The 17094-nt window shown below is 41.3% G+C and overlaps 1 protein-coding gene across 1 annotated transcript in view; it reads left to right on the plus strand.

Annotated features, from left to right (window-relative positions):
* Window positions 1-14683, plus strand: part of TCF20 (transcription factor 20 (AR1)) — a 44230-nt gene extending 29547 nt beyond the window's left edge. The window contains exons 3-5 of the mRNA XM_009895235.1: window positions 6407-6456; window positions 9483-9610; window positions 13608-14683. Of these exons, the coding sequence (XP_009893537.1) occupies window positions 6407-6456; window positions 9483-9566 (134 nt within the window). The 3' untranslated portion in view covers window positions 9567-9610; window positions 13608-14683. The remainder of the gene's footprint in view (window positions 1-6406; window positions 6457-9482; window positions 9611-13607) is intronic.
* Window positions 14684-17094: the final 2411 nt, after the last annotated feature.

Raw genomic sequence — 17094 nt, forward strand, 5'->3', positions numbered from 1 at the left:
TTTTAAAAGGGTGCAAGTGACCAGAAAGGTGTTTCCTCTTTCAGGGTTACACTCCTATGGATAGTCATAATAATGATTTCAAGTGCAAATTATTTATAGAATCATGAATGCCACTTGCAGCACAACCTTCCTTCTCCTTCCTTAGAAGTATTTCAGCCAGTCTCTTGAGTAGGTTTCATTTTCATCATTGGACAAGCTGGTGGTTTGGATTATATTATCTCCAGCTGTAAGCCTGTGGTTGTGAGTTGGCATTCTGTGTACAATAGTGAAGGTTTTCATGGAAATAAACTTTATTCTTGGGTAAAAAATCCCAGCTCAGAATGAATAATGTCCCACTATTTCAGTCCTCTGTAACTCACTTCTATCATACAAAACTTAGTCTGATAACAAGCAGGTAAGGATTCAAGATTACAACTCTTGACTGGCAAATAATTGCAAGCTTACTGTTTATTATCCCATTTCCACAGCAGCCCACTTGTTTCACCAAGTATTCTGTGCTGTTTTTCAAATGTTAGAGTATTTGAAGTAGGTATGCTCATTTCTGAATCACTGCATTGCACCTCTCACTGTGAAATCCCACCTTATTGGAGCACTGCATTTTATTCTAATAGAAATGGTTTTTATGAAATTAATATTGTAGTGGAATACTATTAGTACCACAGTATAGATGGAGAATCCTTGATTTTACATGAAATAAGGTGCTAAAGAAATATTATTCAGGTTGGAAAAACTGCACACTCAAAAAAAAAAAAAACCCAACCCAAAAAAACAAACCAAAAAACAGAAATAAGGGTGTCATGGAAGTTTAATTTTGGTTTCTTATGAATGTATCTTATAAGATAGTGATTGCCTTATTAATGACTGACATCTTTTTCCATAAGGCCCTACCTCAGCCTGTAGGCTGAAGGGGTCCTCATTCGTGAGCATATGTTGTCCTCACTGATTCTGTATTTTATTTACTGCATATGATCCCATCTCCATTCTGAAAGTGGAACTGTGGAATTTTCTGTGATGTTCATGCCTAAGAGTTTCATGAACATCAACAAACTTTTTATTTACAGTACATTTGAGGGACAGACTCATCAGATTTGTGTTCATACTGTGTTTAGTAATTTGTTTCTGGTTTGTGACTGCCCTTTTCAATACCGTGAAGAAACAAAATAAATTACAGTGAATGTTCAAAATAGTTTGGGGTGCTTAATTTGAATTCTTGTGTTACTAGGTACAGTATGTAGCATTTTCTATGTTCTAAACACAGGTACCAAAATTAAGATATTGCCTTTTTTCTTCAGATATACCTTCCTCATTAACTCTACTCCACTTCAGCAAATGCGGTAGGATCTTCCAGATGACAAATTTACTGAACAATCATGACTGATTCCCAAGAGCAGTTCTGTATTATGCATGGAAGAGGCAGTGTCCTGTACAAAAACTAGTATATCATAATACTATTTAGTCCATATTAAATGTAATATAATAAGTCTACCATATAACATGTAGAAGTGTGGGCTGCATTAAATTTGTTTTTTCCTAGCATTTGTCTTGACTTTGTGACCTTTGAGGGTTTTTTTAGAGTAGCTTTTTGTGTTCAAGTTGCAAGGCTATGCTTACTTCATTTTATTTTAATTTTTTTATAAGACATCATGTTGTCATGTGGCCATCTGTCAGAGTGCACCATTCCAAGCTAATTTCCCTCCTTTGAGTAATATGGCATTAATAAATTGCAAGCCACTTAGTGGGCTAGAGCTGCATGGAGATGGGATGCTTTGTGAGTTTCACAAACATACTTAAATAATAGCAGAGTAGTGGTATAACTGGTGAATCTCTGGTTTCACTCCAGGAAGAGTACAATTTAGTGAGAACAAAGACTTTTCTTTGTTTTATACATTTTCCTTTGGTTTTTCCTCTTCAATCTGTACGTGTCTGATATGTTGTCTACTCCGGCTCTTCATACCAGCCACAGGCTCTTTATCTAGTTGGTCCCAGTTTCCCTTTCTCAATTTTTTTACCCCAGTCTCTTTGTAAGAACCAGTTCTCCCTACTCCTTTCCAGCTTTTCCTTTGCCTAGTTTTCTAGCTGACATTCTGGCTTCTTCCTCTCTCCTCTTGTATCTCCTCCTCCTCTTCTTTCTTGCTCCTAGCTCTATTTCTCATCTTTAGGCTTCTTACTCCTGTTTGGTTCTCCTAGTTTATCTCCTTGTCACACTTAAACCTGCTCATTTCCGTTTGTTCATGTTTATTGCCCTTGATCTTCATCTTTCTATGCCTTATTCTACTAGTTCTTAGTCTCCAACCTTCTGGCTGAATCAATCCTGATTTAGTCTTGGCCTCCTTCTGCTGGCACTCATCCTTAATTCCCTGCTCCTAACTTCAACTAGGAGTAGTCTCAAAATGGTCACCTTCTTTCTGCAGGTTGCCCAAGTCTTAGAAATGTCCTCTGACAGCTTCAGTGCTTTTGGGTCTGGTGCTTAAATCTGAGGCCAGAGGTTTGTTTATAGGAAAGACCTGTTCACCCGCAAACAAAAGTATTTTTGGTGGAAATTTCAAAGGACCTAGCAACTAAAATCGAAGAAGGCTCTCCTGAGGATGTGCGGATTAAAATCCCCATTCCTCCTTTCAAAGAGTCATATTTGCTGATTTTGTGGTAAGCTGGCAAGGCTAAAATTCAGGTGCTAGTGGAGCTTTTCAGAGAAAATTTGCTGGGATGTTTAACACGGGCAGAATAACATTTTTCCAAGAAAGAGTTTTAAGGAAATTGTTAGGCTGCTTTAGCTGAAGTTTTCAACCAAAACAAATAAAAGATCCCAGCTTGAAGTAGAATCTCAGCATTCAAAATTTCAACCTGACGGTATCACAGTAATAGACCTTGTTTGCAGTTGCTTTTATCTATGGGTGTAATCAAGCTGTCTTAATCTATAGCTACTCTTCCAATAAATCTGTATAAAAGAAATAAGCAAGCTACATGGAATGGGACTTGATTTTCATTCATGCCCAAGCAGAACATGTAGGCTGCTTTGAAGCAAATAAGCACTCTTTTCTCTTTCCTCAGCTTGCTGTTTGCCTGTAAACCCTTTTTATTGGTTATGCAGTGCTGCTGTCTTGCCTGTAGTGAATTGGATGTGGATATTTCTCAAGTTCCTCGAGCTCTGTGGTAGTTGAAGATGACCATCCTGCTTTGAAGGATTGTGCCACTTTGTTTTATTGAGGATCTGGGACAGGTCCGTTCTGAATCCTCAGAAGTTTGTGCTGATGTTTATAAGGGCTCTGAGGCTTTTGGAATATATATGATTGGTATTGTATCTTAAAAAAAAAATAAATCAGAAAATACTTGCTGGAGTGTTTTTTAGGGTATGTGAATCATAAGCACTTGGTGTTTGAGTTCTGTAGCATCCCTGGAGTGACCATGCCTTAGCTGAGATGAAGTATGCATGCCATACTCGTGGGCAGTTGCACTGTGAACATGTTTTACCTTTGTGTTGGTGTGGACTAGAAGGTAGTACGCTGTCAGTGACTGCCTCATTTGAAAGGCAGTACATTTTTTGCTAAGGTCTGGAGGGTGAAATATCTCAAAATGACTTCAGTTACTTGGAGCACTGAAGGCTGGCCCTGTGGTGCGACCAGGGCTCTGGCTTCTGTGTCGATGGTCGGCTTCCAATCCCACCCTGGTGAGGAGCCAGGTTTTGCACCGCTGTTGCTAATTGGCTGCTATGCAAGGCATGTGGCTTCATAAGCTGCCAGTTCGTACATATGGATGCTTTTATATAGCCTAATTCAGCCTTCCTTTTAATCTCTTTTCATACAAAGTAATCCCTGGCAATATAGGATGCAAGAGAGCTGAATTCCTCATAGCTATTTGCATAAAAATCAAGATCAGTAGTGCCACTTAAGTAATTTTTATATGGAAATGACTGTGGTTAACATTGTCTGTGTTTGGCTTTCGTCTGTCCAAATTTATGAAGAGCCTCTGATGTCTGAAGATAACTTAGTCCTAGGGACGTCTCCATGGAAACAGGATCTTTGTTTTCTGAAATTTTGTATCCTTTCCCTCTGCTTGTTCCTCCCCACCTGGAGTCAGATCCTGATTGTTGCAGCACACTTTCCCCCTCAACATGTCGTAGGCAGTTTCCATACAAAAGATTTTTGACTGTAAATTAGGAAAGGACTAGCAGCAAAATAAAACTAATTTTGAGAGAACAGAAGTCCCGTGTCTTCACAAGTATCGTTAAAGATGAGTAACAAGCAGAACACAGAGGGTGAGACAAAGTGTGAAGCTTACAGAAGAATAATTGCTTCTGTTAAAAATGTTTTAGGTTTTCCCTGACTCCTTTATGGAGAGAAATCTGCACAAACAAGGACGAGGCTCGGTTCTTTTTCCCTTTCTGCCATGATGAACTGATCGTAGTTATGTGTCTGGTGACTTCATGATGAATTGTAATCTGTGATATAAAATACTTGGAACTGCTAACTGAAATCCAGGCCAGCTTTGTAATGATGAACAAGTTTTGCCTTATTGGTATTCAGCTGATTTTCTACAGCAAGCTGATGAAATTTTTCATAGTTGTCCCTTAAGAGAAACAAAAAAAAATGCTGTTAATTTGATCTGCTATTAGTATTTGCAACAAAAATGCCACCCCTAGTAAGAAATTGAGCTCCGTGTGCAGATCAGGCATGAGGTACAAGGTTTCTGACAGTTCTTCCTGATCCTTGTACAATCTTCGTTTCTGATGTACTAGCTAGAGAAGTGCATTCATTACCGATGCTGGGTTTCCAAGAAGGAAGAAAACTCCATCCTGTTCTAACATACTGTGTATGTTTTTGATGATTGCTCTGTATATTTTTGATGATTGCTGTATTATGCAGTGCTAATTCATGCTGTAGTCTAAATGTACAATTCCTGCCCTTATAATGAGACAACATTTTATTTATTTCCTGTTATTTGCTAATACCGCATTTGAAATTGTTATCTGTGGCAGGATTAAGGGTTTTACTCCCCTTTGCTAAAATCTCTCAAGTAACTTAGCCTATTGCGTGCTGTTTCCCTTTGATTCAGGCCGGAGGCATTCATGTTGAAACATAAGCGTTTCATAGCAGGGCGATGCTCTGCCAAAGCTTGGGTGTCTAGAAAGCTTTTCCCTCAAGCTTTAGTTGCAGTCTCCTGCTGTCTGCTAAACTCTTCCAGCAGATTGAAACAGCAGGTAGCGCTGGTTATGCTACATACTTAAGAGCATTTTAAATTAGCACATTTTATTTACCATTGTGCTTCTTTACTTGCTAGCTATTTGGGTAGGTTGGAGCAGACAGGAGGTCATAAGCACCTTGCTAAATTCCTATGGTGTCAGTCACATTGAGGGTGGTGGTGGTGCTGAAGGTGCTCAATCAGCATGCCTTTGGTGCATGAGGCAATTGGAAAGAACAAAGTCAGAAATTTGGGCAGGTTGAGAGGTAGCCCTGCAGTTCAGGGTGCCCAGGGAAGGCAGCTGAATTCTCCCAGGAGAGTGCTGCTTTTTCACTTGGCTGTGAGGGTGAAATACAGGGTATCTGGAAGACACAGAGCTGGCTGGTGGTGCTCCTGGTGTGGGCATAGCACTGAAGTTCCTTGAGCTGCTGACTTGGCATCCTTTAGAGGCGTCGTCTGGGAGGGAGGGTGAGAGGGGAAGCAACACTTACACTGGCAGTGCCACTACAGAAATGCTCTTCAAACGACAGTATTGCTTAATTTGTTCCTAAATAAGCACTTCTACATAGGTGCCCCACTTTCCGTAATGGGTTTAAATCATTAATTAAACTATTTCTTAGATCATAGAAGCTTCACATATACGAGTCATGGAAGCAGATCCAAGAGCAGCATGAGTGACCTGACTACCGTAGTGTCAAAGTGTAAACTGATCACCAGGATTTGGGATTGCAAATAAACTGTCATATACACCCATACCTAGAGACACACACCCCTTCTCCCCCTGATGTTGGCAGGGCTTTGGGGTAAGGATGAAAGGCATCAATTTTCGTATGAAGTATGAAGCAGGGATCATCTGTTCAGATTGGATGAATGCATTTGTCTTCCTTGTGCTGTAGCAAGGAAGGCTGGAATAGCTGAAGGGGGTTGGGACGCAGGATTTGTGGACTTGCTTTTGCGATTCTTACTCTATAGAGAGTATTGGGGAGACTGGGGATGCTTGGACTTGGCTTGGTAATCCAGGTGACCTTGTCACTTGGGGTGTTCAGTAATTTTATTTGCTAAAACTTTGGGGGTGGAAGGGATGAACCTGCTAATAAGATAGTGTTCCTATAAGAGATCTTTGAATGGAAAATATACTTGCGAGGCAAGATTAACACATGTGATGTATTATTCAAGGTGGGTTTTGGTAAAAAAAAAAAAAGTAATAAATCGCTGTCTTTTCCTTCTCTAGATTGTTTACTAAACGAAGAGAATTTCTCAGTGAGGTGCCCCAAGCACAAGGTAAGAATCCTCTCTTGGATTAGACCTGTTTTTTGCTGCCCTCTTCTGGTATCTAAATTTGGATTAGTAATTTTATACCTGGATAACATCTGTAGTCAGAGATGCTTTTAGATTAATTCTTCTGTGAGGTGTGCTTGTGATATATTCTGGGGGCAAACAACAACTTGAGAAGAATACAGAGAGTTTAAGCAGATAAATTAAGTTTTTGCCCTATCTGTTCAGGTGTTCTTTAGATCCGTGATGACTCTTTAGAAAGCCCAGCTTCATTTCCTGTCTTCGGTGATAGAATCAGTACACCGCTCACTGTCTCTGCTTGAGTGCTACCTTGGAACTGTCAGTGGTTTTTCTCCTTGGATTTACTGAGGATGCAAGGAGGAATTAAAATGGCTCCTGGAAAAGTTTCAACCAGTTTTTGGAAACATTTAGACTACCTCATGAACCAGTGTAGTTATAAACTAGTGATAGTAACTACACTGATTCCTGCCACTCAGCCTTCAATAATTATGTCTGTTTAGTTGTTCTGTAGATCTTTGACTCTTCAGAAGACCCATGATCATTTTCAGGTTTTGGGTGTGGATTCAGTATGCTGCTTCTGCCTAGGGTTCGGGAATCCTTAACGGAGTGTCCCTGGAGCCTGCAAACACAGTGGTGCTAAGAGCTGGGCTGCTGTTGCTCGGTCCGTATGGAAAGCGGAGACAAGGCAGAAAATACATACTCTTTTGTACATATAAGCGATATGATACAGTGCTGGGAATACCCCTCCCAGCCCATAAGGGAGCCATCTCTGGAAGGCTGTGGATACCAGTCCACCGGTTTTGATACATCTCTGGGAGGCTGTGGATACCAGTCCACCGGTTTTAAATGCTCAAAAGTATCCAGAAAAATGGCTATTCTTGTGGCCAGTTGGATACACCAGGAATTGTGCAAGGGTGTGGGTGGCATATGCTGGAAAGTAAATGTTAATAGGGAAGAATTGTGTTGCTTTCTAGCAGAGATTAGTCTCCATTTAGTCCTTGTCTGCATATCTCTTCTCTGCCTAGAATTAGACTGACATCTGGTGGTCTTTTGTCTTCACAGATTATCTTTAATCTGTCTTTTGTAAACATAGAAGAATTAGTCTCATGTTCCTTTCTGGGTGTTCTACCACAATATGATGTATTTATACACATGTATTTAAAATGCGCTGGAAGATTTTGGGGGCATTCAGGCTGTTATCCAGAACTGGCCTACTTTTCATCATAAAAGAAAATAAATTATTCTGCACAATTGTGGAATAGTGTTGAAAATGTACAGCAAGCTCAAATTGATGTGTTAATGCCACATAAACCTGCAAACGTTGCCAAACAAAAATGGGAAGGATGAGCTCCCCTTACTGTGGAATGCAACTACCTAAGTGCCACCCTCTGCCCAACTTTGGATAGTTGACTAAAGAGAATAGGAAGGTTACATCTTTGAAGCATGTTTATTTTTTGCTGCCCACTGCCTGAAGTATTACAGGAAACATTGTGTCAAACCTTTTCATATCTGGCTTGGGTCACTGCTGCTGTGTATGAGTACTTGCAGTGATGGTGCTCAAACTGTGAAAGGAAACAACCATTTTACAGAATCCAGCCTCCTGGAGAAGATACTGAGCAGGCACATTGGTTTCTAAAGTAATCTTGGGGGGTGGGAGGAGGAAAACCGCCAATTAAGTTGATAAAGGTACTTCATGCGGCAATGAAGTTTTGAATCTTATTCAAAACTATCCCACTGCAGATCACTTTCTGTGTTGCGTCGAAAATGGACATTCAACACCAGCAGCCGTTATTTGACACTGAAGTTTGGCTTTTGCTTTGTAAAGACGTGAATTGTTCATTTGAAGTCAAGCAGAGTTTTATTTGTTTGGCTGTGACTCTGCCCTCGCCCTGTTGTTCAATGATCATTACTGGTTTGTTCCAAATCCTTCTGCAGGGCAGAATATAGGATCACCCTGTTCCTTCCATTGTAGTGGCTGGAAAGGAGAGTTCCAGCCAGCTGCAAGGCAGGAACAGGAAGGTTGAAAACCATTGCTCCAGAATGACTGGAGAGTAAAGTGCATCAATTTTTTGCATTATATGAACACGAGCAATTGAGAGGAAGAAAGACTTTCAATTACACCATTTAAAACTATGCTTTTTCGTAACACTGGTTTAACATTAGTAGCTAATTAGTAGCTGTCTAATACCTCATTCTTCTGTTCTGTAGTTAATGGGTGGAAGAACTAACTTTATAAATGTGCTAGCACTGCATAGGTCCCCCAGTATAGTGCCTCTTATCCTTTTTCAGCCCCTGCCTCACATCAGTAAATACACCTCATCATAATAAGTGGCTCCTGGAGAGCAAAGGTGCTTCTTGCCTCATTAACTGCGCTTGACACTTCAGGCATAAGCAAGCGAAGTGCAGAGGGACTGGTCCTGCCTTTCCCTGTGCTCCCAAGTGAGCTTTCCCATTTCCTTCTGTCAGCATTGATGCTTCAACCATCCATGTCCTGAATGTGCTACTTTTGCAAAATAGCAGCTTTTATCACAGGGAAAACGCTGTCTGAAAACTAATCATCTTTTGAAGGGTTAGCTTCCTCTCGCAAATCCAACTAGCTGTGTGTCTGCATCACAGCAAGTGCTGTTGCAACAGAACTGATGAGGATGCCGAGGCACGGAGGAGGATATAAAGGGGATGGGATACCTCACCTTTTGGGTGGCACTGCAGTCTTGGATTGTCTTAAGCCATCTGTGGGGCAATTCCAAGCGATGTTTCTCAGCTTGTTCTACCTTTTCGTGTTCAAGTCTGTGTTTCTTAAAATTAACTAGGCTTTCATATCCCAAACTCTTTACTTTTGTGGAATTGCCTGCTTTTGTCATAGGGAAAACTCTGTCTGAAAAAATCTATGTCTGGTTCCAATACTGACTCCTTTTTCTCTCTCTCGTTTTCTGTATGTTCACTTTCCCTCCCCCTGTCTTCCTTTTCTCCCTCATTTTCTTTTTCCTCTTCTTGGCTTGCTGGTTCGTCAGCCCCTCCTTCCTTGCTCTCTTCCCTCCTTGCAGAACAAGATGGTGAAAGGCAGCCTCAGCACAGAGCAGTCGGAGCGGGGGTGAGGGGGGAAGTGTACTCCTGGGAATGGAAATAAAAGCAAGCACAGGTGAGTTGGGGAGAGTTACCAGTTTCCACCAGCCGCCTTCTGTGGCTCCTTACCTCTGGTGCCTTCCCCATTTCTGTGAGAAATCAAGGTGCTCTGGTGTACATTCAGAAAATTTGTAATAACTGTTTCTTTTTTTATTTTTCCCTGCTACCATTCAGTTCAGGCTAGTGACTGCACTTTTTTTTTTTTATTTCTGCAGCAGTTCCTTCTGTTTAGCGGTGAGAGGCAAAGCTTGTTAGCTGTTACAACTGCCTGATTACTCTCCCAGCTAAACCAGTAGCAGCAGTCTCCTTTCATATTGCCACCATCGTGTTCATAAGGATCTGAAAGGTTTTTTTCCATAAGACTCAGAGTAGTAATACAAGCTTCTGTATAAATAAGAGACTACGATGAATTTATTTGAATTTTGTATGTAAGGAAGAATTACTAATACTGATGAGTTCAAGATTATTGTAATCTTGATTCCCCTTTTTTCTGGAAATGTAAATACAGGGATAAGTAAATTAATCATAGCAGGAGCCCATTACATTCCTTTCAGACTAGCATTTTCCTCTATTTTGCAAACAGACATGGGTGATAGAAAGTGGAACTATATCCACAAGTGGCCACAATTTCATAAGTTTGTAATGTTTACTCTGGCCCCTTACCTCCCCTTGCTCTGAATCCAGGGTGGGCTGTAGTTGCCGTAAGTCAGCATAAGTGAGCAGTGCTGCAGAAAGCGGCTCTCGCGCCCCAACTCCCCCGCTGCTCTTCCTGCCTCCTCCCAGTGTTCATACAGCCATGTGTGAACTTGGTGGGGAATTCAATTTGTCTGAAACTACATTTTTGTCCTGTTAGCATCCAAGTTAAGTAATTTTCCTAATCTGGTTCACTGTGTGGCTGGGCAGATATCGTGGCACGAGGAGGGAGCAGCACAGAGGTGGGAGTTAGCACCCAGGGAATGCGATGAGGTTGGGATTTCTTGTTTCATTTCCAAGTGCAATGCCATTCGATGGCAACAGGGACATTTAAATTAATACGCATTTGGTTTCAAATTAATACTTATTGGCACCCTTTCCCATAAACTGCAGCCCAAGAAGGTCTCTTGCCTTTATTTTGCTGCTCAGTTGCATTTCTTACTCAAGCTAGTTGCTTTTCTTTCTTGCAATCACACAGGTGAAATTGCTCTTTCATGTCTGTTCTCTGAGCTGATTGTAACAATCCCCTCACCGTTGTTCCCTTGCTTCCCAGGCACCTCCCTTACCTTAAAACCTTACCTGTTTCTCGAGTTAAGTAATTGTGAAGTGCTTTTAATGGTGTTTTCTGTGAAGGATATTAATCGAAGAATTCTGGTTTTTAGTGCAGTAGCAGAAGACAGGCAGTGTTTCATATAAATACTTCGTAAACTGACTGCTGACTTGATTTAGCTGTGCTGTGTTCTGTGATTTATTTTTTTTTTTTTTCCCATTTTTTAACATTATTCTTTCTTGGCTTTGGAGTGTTGTTAAAACAGTTACCATGCAAACAGTATTTAAAGTTCATTATTTGAGTAACTTTTTCCTTCCGTGGTAAAGGTCATTGGGATTCTTTTAAGCTTTTCTCTTTTCCTTAAAGTGCAAAAGGCAATATAATTCATAATGTCAAAACAGGATGATAGTGTCACAGACAGGGCATCTGTTACAACTGTTTAACACTAGAGAAGTCTTCTCAGTGGTGATTTTTTTGGGTCATTTCTTTAAGGCGCTGGTGAACATTACTATGTCCCAGAGACCTTTACACAGCTTTGTTTTCTGCATTATTGTCCAGTGCTAACTCTTTTTTTTATATATCGTAGGATTGTATTGGCTTAAGACCTTGCAAGCTGTGGAATCTCTGCACCATGTTCACTGTGTGCACTAGGCATCTCTCTAAGGCATCATGTCTTTCCAAATCTACTTTTGCATCAAGTAGTTCTTATCTGAAGGTCCTATTTAGCCTCCCCTTTTTGTTTCTGGGAATGTCTTAAAGATGAAGTTCTCCAACCTGACCTTGAATCCCCAAATAAAAACCATGCAAATCTAAAAGAGCCAATTATTTTAAAAAAAAAAAAAATAAGAAAAAGAAAAATGCTGCGGTACTGTGGTAATTAAAGAAGCTTAGAGGAATTCTGTAGCAGTGCTGGTAGTATAGGAGCTGCCCTTCTGCTGGCCTTAGTGTAAGACAGAATGCGCACTCAGCTGTTAAGATTATTGGGCTGTTTTAGTCCTGGTTCACTCCTAGGCCCAGCAAGTTAAGAAAAATCCTGCGTGTTGGATAACATCCAGGCAAGTCAGTGTATTCTGTCTCTGTTGCTTCTCTCTCCCTGAGCCAGTTGCCTCTAGAACATTTGGATCAAATCCAGATCTGGAGAGTGACTGTGGGAGTGAGTCTGGTGCTCTGGATCCTGTCCAGGAGCGGGGAAGGACTCTCTCTGTGTGCGGTGAGCTTGTTTCCTCCCTGAGCCGGTGCCTAATGCTCTGGACCGATTCCAGGCATGGGCAAGCTGCAGTTGTACAGGAGCCAGAGACAGCAACGCGGCCTTGACACTCCTTCAGCGAGGGCTCACAGTTGCACAGTAATGAATACCACAGAGGTCAGCTGCCTGAACTCTCTAGGAACCTCCCTCCTTTCCCCTTTAGCTGTAGCTCCATGGCTTACCCGTCTGTTTTTCATACGTACTCGCCTGACTCTTTCTTCGCTCTTAGCGTGGCACCCCTGTATGAGGGGATATTTGCAGCCAAGAGGTAGGCTTGTGGGACGTAATCTAATTGGTGTGCTGATAATCAGAACAGCATTGACTTCTGTATCACACTTAGTTAGGGTTCCTGGAGTTTAATTGCCAGCTATGAATGAACCTGGGTGTTACTTCGTTCCCAGGCATACCTCTAATACCGTTAACTGTTTTCCATATGCGTTGCTTATGTTGCGAGCTTTTTTCCTTTTCCCAAGCTCACTAGCTGGTGGGGAGGGATTTATCTAAGTTATATCAAAGTAAGTAACCTTACTAAATAAACAAATTGCTTCTGGGCTCACTTGTGTTATGGGAGAGGGAAGAAAGGAGGATACTATTTCAAGCTTTGCTTTCTCAGCTGTGCAGATTAAGAATGAGAACTGTAGCTTAGAGAAACAAAACGTTAACTTTGTCTGCAGTTTGTCTTTTGAACTGAGCCTCCACCAACTTAGCAAACTCCTGAAGTTCATGTTCTAACCTTAGAGAATTCCTGGACAGGGAGAATGAGCATGCCAAGCACTTGGATGTTTCCACATTTGTCTGGAAAGACATCACAAGCTTAGTCCTTCCATGAACTGTCACCAGCACCGTAATCTGGCAATTTGAACAAAAAGCAAGAGAAAGACATATTACCTGTCCTCCAATTAGTTTAATTGCAGCTTTACCTTTAGCTTGTGAAATCTAGCCGTTTCCCAAATTTGGTTCCTGCAGCTGGACTCCTGTAATTTTGATACCAGTTTCACTATCTGCTACGTATTCACTGAAAACTACTGTCAGATGGTAGCGTGGTGACCTACATGAAAATATTTGGGTCCAGTCCCTGAGGGGCAGCGTGGCATCCCAGAAGCTGTCATAACATTTGAACATGCTTGGTCCCCTCTGTTTCCAGTTTTCGCAGTCAAGGTGAGGAGCGAACGTGAGGCAAACGAGCTCCTTTCGGGCTGCTGGAGGTAGCTGTTCTGTGAGAGTGCCATGCCGTTGTCGTGGCACAGATCGTCCTGTCACCCCGGACCTCCTCCGTAGCTGGGTTTATTTCCGTTTCTGCTGGTTGTTAAACTAATACTTTTTATCACATGGATTTGCTTTTATGAACTACTCACTGTTGTCCTTCCGTCTATTTTTAGTCCACAAAGCTAAAGAGCTCTTGGTGTTACTGCTGTGGTAGGTTGCTAAGTGGGTTATTCCGAAGCCCGGGGGGAGGGGGAGGGGCGTGGGGGCAGAGGAAGGGAAGGAACCATTCCAATATTACTGTTTCACTTTGTTTTTCAGGTTAGGCTGTTGAGATAAAAAGCGGTGGACATTCGTGACTGAATGGAATCTCTCCCACTGTGCAGCCATGCCCCCTCTCGACGTGCCTGCCAATGCCAGCACTTCCTTCATGAATTCTTACATCACACTCAAGACTGATGACATCACAGAATCTGACCAAGGAGTCTGAACCAGCTGTTTCCATGGACACAATCTCCATAGTGACAGTGGGAAGGGGAGGGGGAAAAAGGAAACAGGTGGGGGGAATTAAAGAGGGAGGGATAAATATATATATATATAAAGATCTATTTTTTAGTCTTGAAAGACTTTGTTTTAAATGAAAGGTGCGCTATATCCCTTTTGATGCTTTTGATTAAAATTAACAAAACCCCATATAAATTAAAAAAGCAAACTGTAGCTAAAGTAAATATTCAATCCAAAATCAAAGCAAGGCTCGTGGAGCCTAACATTTTGTGGGAAAGAACAGCGGAACTGGGAGTACTCCAAACAGGACTTGTCTCCCTTCCCCTTGCTTTCTTTCTCACAACGTCCAAGGAAATTCGATTTTAAAAGGCAAACAAAATAATGATGACTTGTTTTTAGGGTGTGGGAGGAAGGCTCGGATGGTTGCAGGCGATGGGGTGTCAGTACTTGTGTGTGCGGGGTAGGGAGGTTATCGTTTTTGAGAAACACTATATATTAATAGTGGAAGCTTGAAAAACGTCTGAAGACTCTTAGGTCCTGAGACTCATGAAGTAAGAGGTAGCTGCTGCTTGCTAGATCCCGTACACCTTGTTTGTGTGGGCACGTCTGTACCACGCGGGGGAAAGGAGTCTCTGACCTCTGTGGCAACAACATGCACCCCCAAGTCATTCCAAGAAGCTGCCTTCAGTTTTGAAGGCAGGTGAGAGGAAGAGATGGTTTACCTGCCAGATTGGGGAACTGGAAAGGAAGTCTGAATGTTGGTGGAGTCAATGTGTCTTCAAACTGATCAGGAAAATCCACTTAGTCCTTTTTTTTACTTTATGTTTTGCTTTTCCTAAAGAAGGAAGAGGGAATGTCAGTGTAACAGCCTACACTATATGGTTATTCGGGGTGGGTTTTTTTTGTAAATTATGTAATTTTAAAACATTCGGGTTTAAGGAACAACAACAACAACAAAAAATCATAATTTTTTTTCTTATTAAGGCCTTAAGAAAGGGGTTAGTGCATCTTTCAGGGGTCACTCTGCCATGGGAATAAAATAGCTGTTTCACAAACAGTTTTATATAAAAAAAAGCTTAAAAAAACCAAAAAAACTAATAAACTTCATTTTAACCTTGTCTCCTTTTGTTTTGTGCGAACTTGATTTGTTTAAAAGGACAGAGAGACAGTACTATCTGCTGCTTTTTGGTTTCTTTGCCTTCATCAGTTCTGCCTTCAGTGATGACCTTCTGAACTGGCCCAGCAAGAGGAAGACCACAAAAGCTTTTAAAAATTAAAGCTTAGGATTTGTTTGATGTCCAGAGATAACGAGCCAATGACTGGATGAATTTTCTGTTCGTGTGAGTTGGTGGTATTTCACCAGGTCACTGACTTCTTTCACTCATAGGATGGTAGCATATCCTAGCGATATCAAACAGCGTGGTGTTTACTGGGAAGTCACTAGAGATAGGGATCTTACCAGCATGACTTGGATAAAAAAAGTGGGGTTGATATTGTGGGGAGGGAAGAACTATTTTAAAAAGTTATGTACTGGATGCTTGCTCAACTACTCGCATTTTGGAGTATTCAGCACATAAAAAATAAAATCTATGATAGCTCATATTAAGATATCTATTTTAACTCTATTTTTAAAAGATCGTTTTAAAGATTTGGGAGATAATTTGGCAGTTATTTATTTCTAGAAGTTGCTACTCTCACTGAAAAGTATTTGGAAAGAAAGGGCAGTCTTCTGCTTACTCCTTTCCCAGTAGCAGCTACTGAAGTTAGTATGTCCTTCTACATTAAGAAATAGACCTGTTGTGATAAATGTCACTAATGTGTCCTGAATTGGTGCTGAAAATATTTAACTGCTGGTGTAGTCAGAAAAAAAAAAAAATCATTTTTAGCATAGTTAATGTGATTGAGTAAATGACTTCTTTTCAACTGAATAAAAATTGTTTTTTTTTTTCCTAGTGTCTGTTCTATTCTACCTGTTCTGAAAAAAAAAAAAAAAAAAAAGTTACTGCTACTGCATTGATTTATGTTGGTGAAGAATCAGCTTTGTAGTACTGTGACAGCAGAGGACCATGTGGTGAAACTGCTGAATATCATACTTCTGGCTCTTCAGGGTGGTGTCACGCAGTGGAGGGAGAAGGTTTTTGGGTAGCTGGGAAGGGAGTCTTGGAGGTTTTCCTTCTGGGTGCTCATGCAATTGTGGAGATTTACTAGTTCCTCATGCACTGTGGTTGGAAACCAATGGGAGTCGTGTAGAGCAAATAAATAATTGGTACCACGCTTCATGAGAAATGTTTCTCAATAGGGAGTGCTTAAAACCCTACAAACCAGCTGCCGCTTAGCCCCTCATCAGCACTGCTGTCAGAGGTAAGGAATGTGCTCTCCAGTAGAGAGAGGTCTCATGAGTTGGTCATCTTTGTTGGTTGAGTCCTTACAGAAGCCAGAGCTACCACGATTCTCTAAATCCAAGCCAGGAGGAATCTAAAACAATGTGTAATGGCTTCTTCGGAGAACCTGGAAATGATCCAGAGCAGTCATAAAATCCAGTTGGAAATAAAAATTTCTTTTGGCTCAGAAGATAGAAAGTGCCTGAGTGAATTCTGAAAGCCGTTGTACAAAACGTTTACCAGTTCCATCCTGCAAAAACAATTAACAGCTTGATATCATGGATACCCCAAACTTGAAAGAAAGAAAAGGTTTGGAAATCTTGGCTAATTTAGGATTTGTAGAGCAGAAATGACCTGCAGCAGAACATTAAAACACACACATTGTGTGAAGAAGAAAACAAGTGGCCTACCGGCCCACTCGGGAATTACCTGTTTGGATGAGGAATGAACTAATGAGCGTTTGGATAAAGCAGCTCGTTTTCAAAGTGTTTCTCCACACAGTCTGGCTCCCATCAGGATCGTTGAAAGGAAAGAGGCTTACACCTGCTTCCTGGGAAACGCATGTGATGGTTTAACAGCATTTCCAAAGTGTGTGGTTGCTGTTTAAAAAGAAAGTCCAGGGGACCATGCGTCCCCTCCAACAACTAACCTGAGTGAGTCAACACTGCTGAAGAAGGTCAAAGAAAAAGATAATGTTTTTCCATAAAGGATATGCAATGGATTCAACATGCAAAGGGTGTCTATGGATACAAGGTGATCAGCGTTCAGCTGGAGATGAGGATAAAGGAACTCCTCCCGCAGGAACTGATGGAGGCCTTGGGATGTGTACAGCAAGCATATCTCGATACCCGGAGCTGCTGATTGATATATTCATTACAGAATTTTACTGTATGTGAAACCTACACTTGGAAATCCGAGGCATG

Source organism: Charadrius vociferus, unplaced genomic scaffold, assembly GCF_000708025.1.
Source record: "Charadrius vociferus isolate BGI_N301 unplaced genomic scaffold, ASM70802v2 scaffold251, whole genome shotgun sequence".
NCBI lineage: Eukaryota > Metazoa > Chordata > Aves > Charadriiformes > Charadriidae > Charadrius > Charadrius vociferus.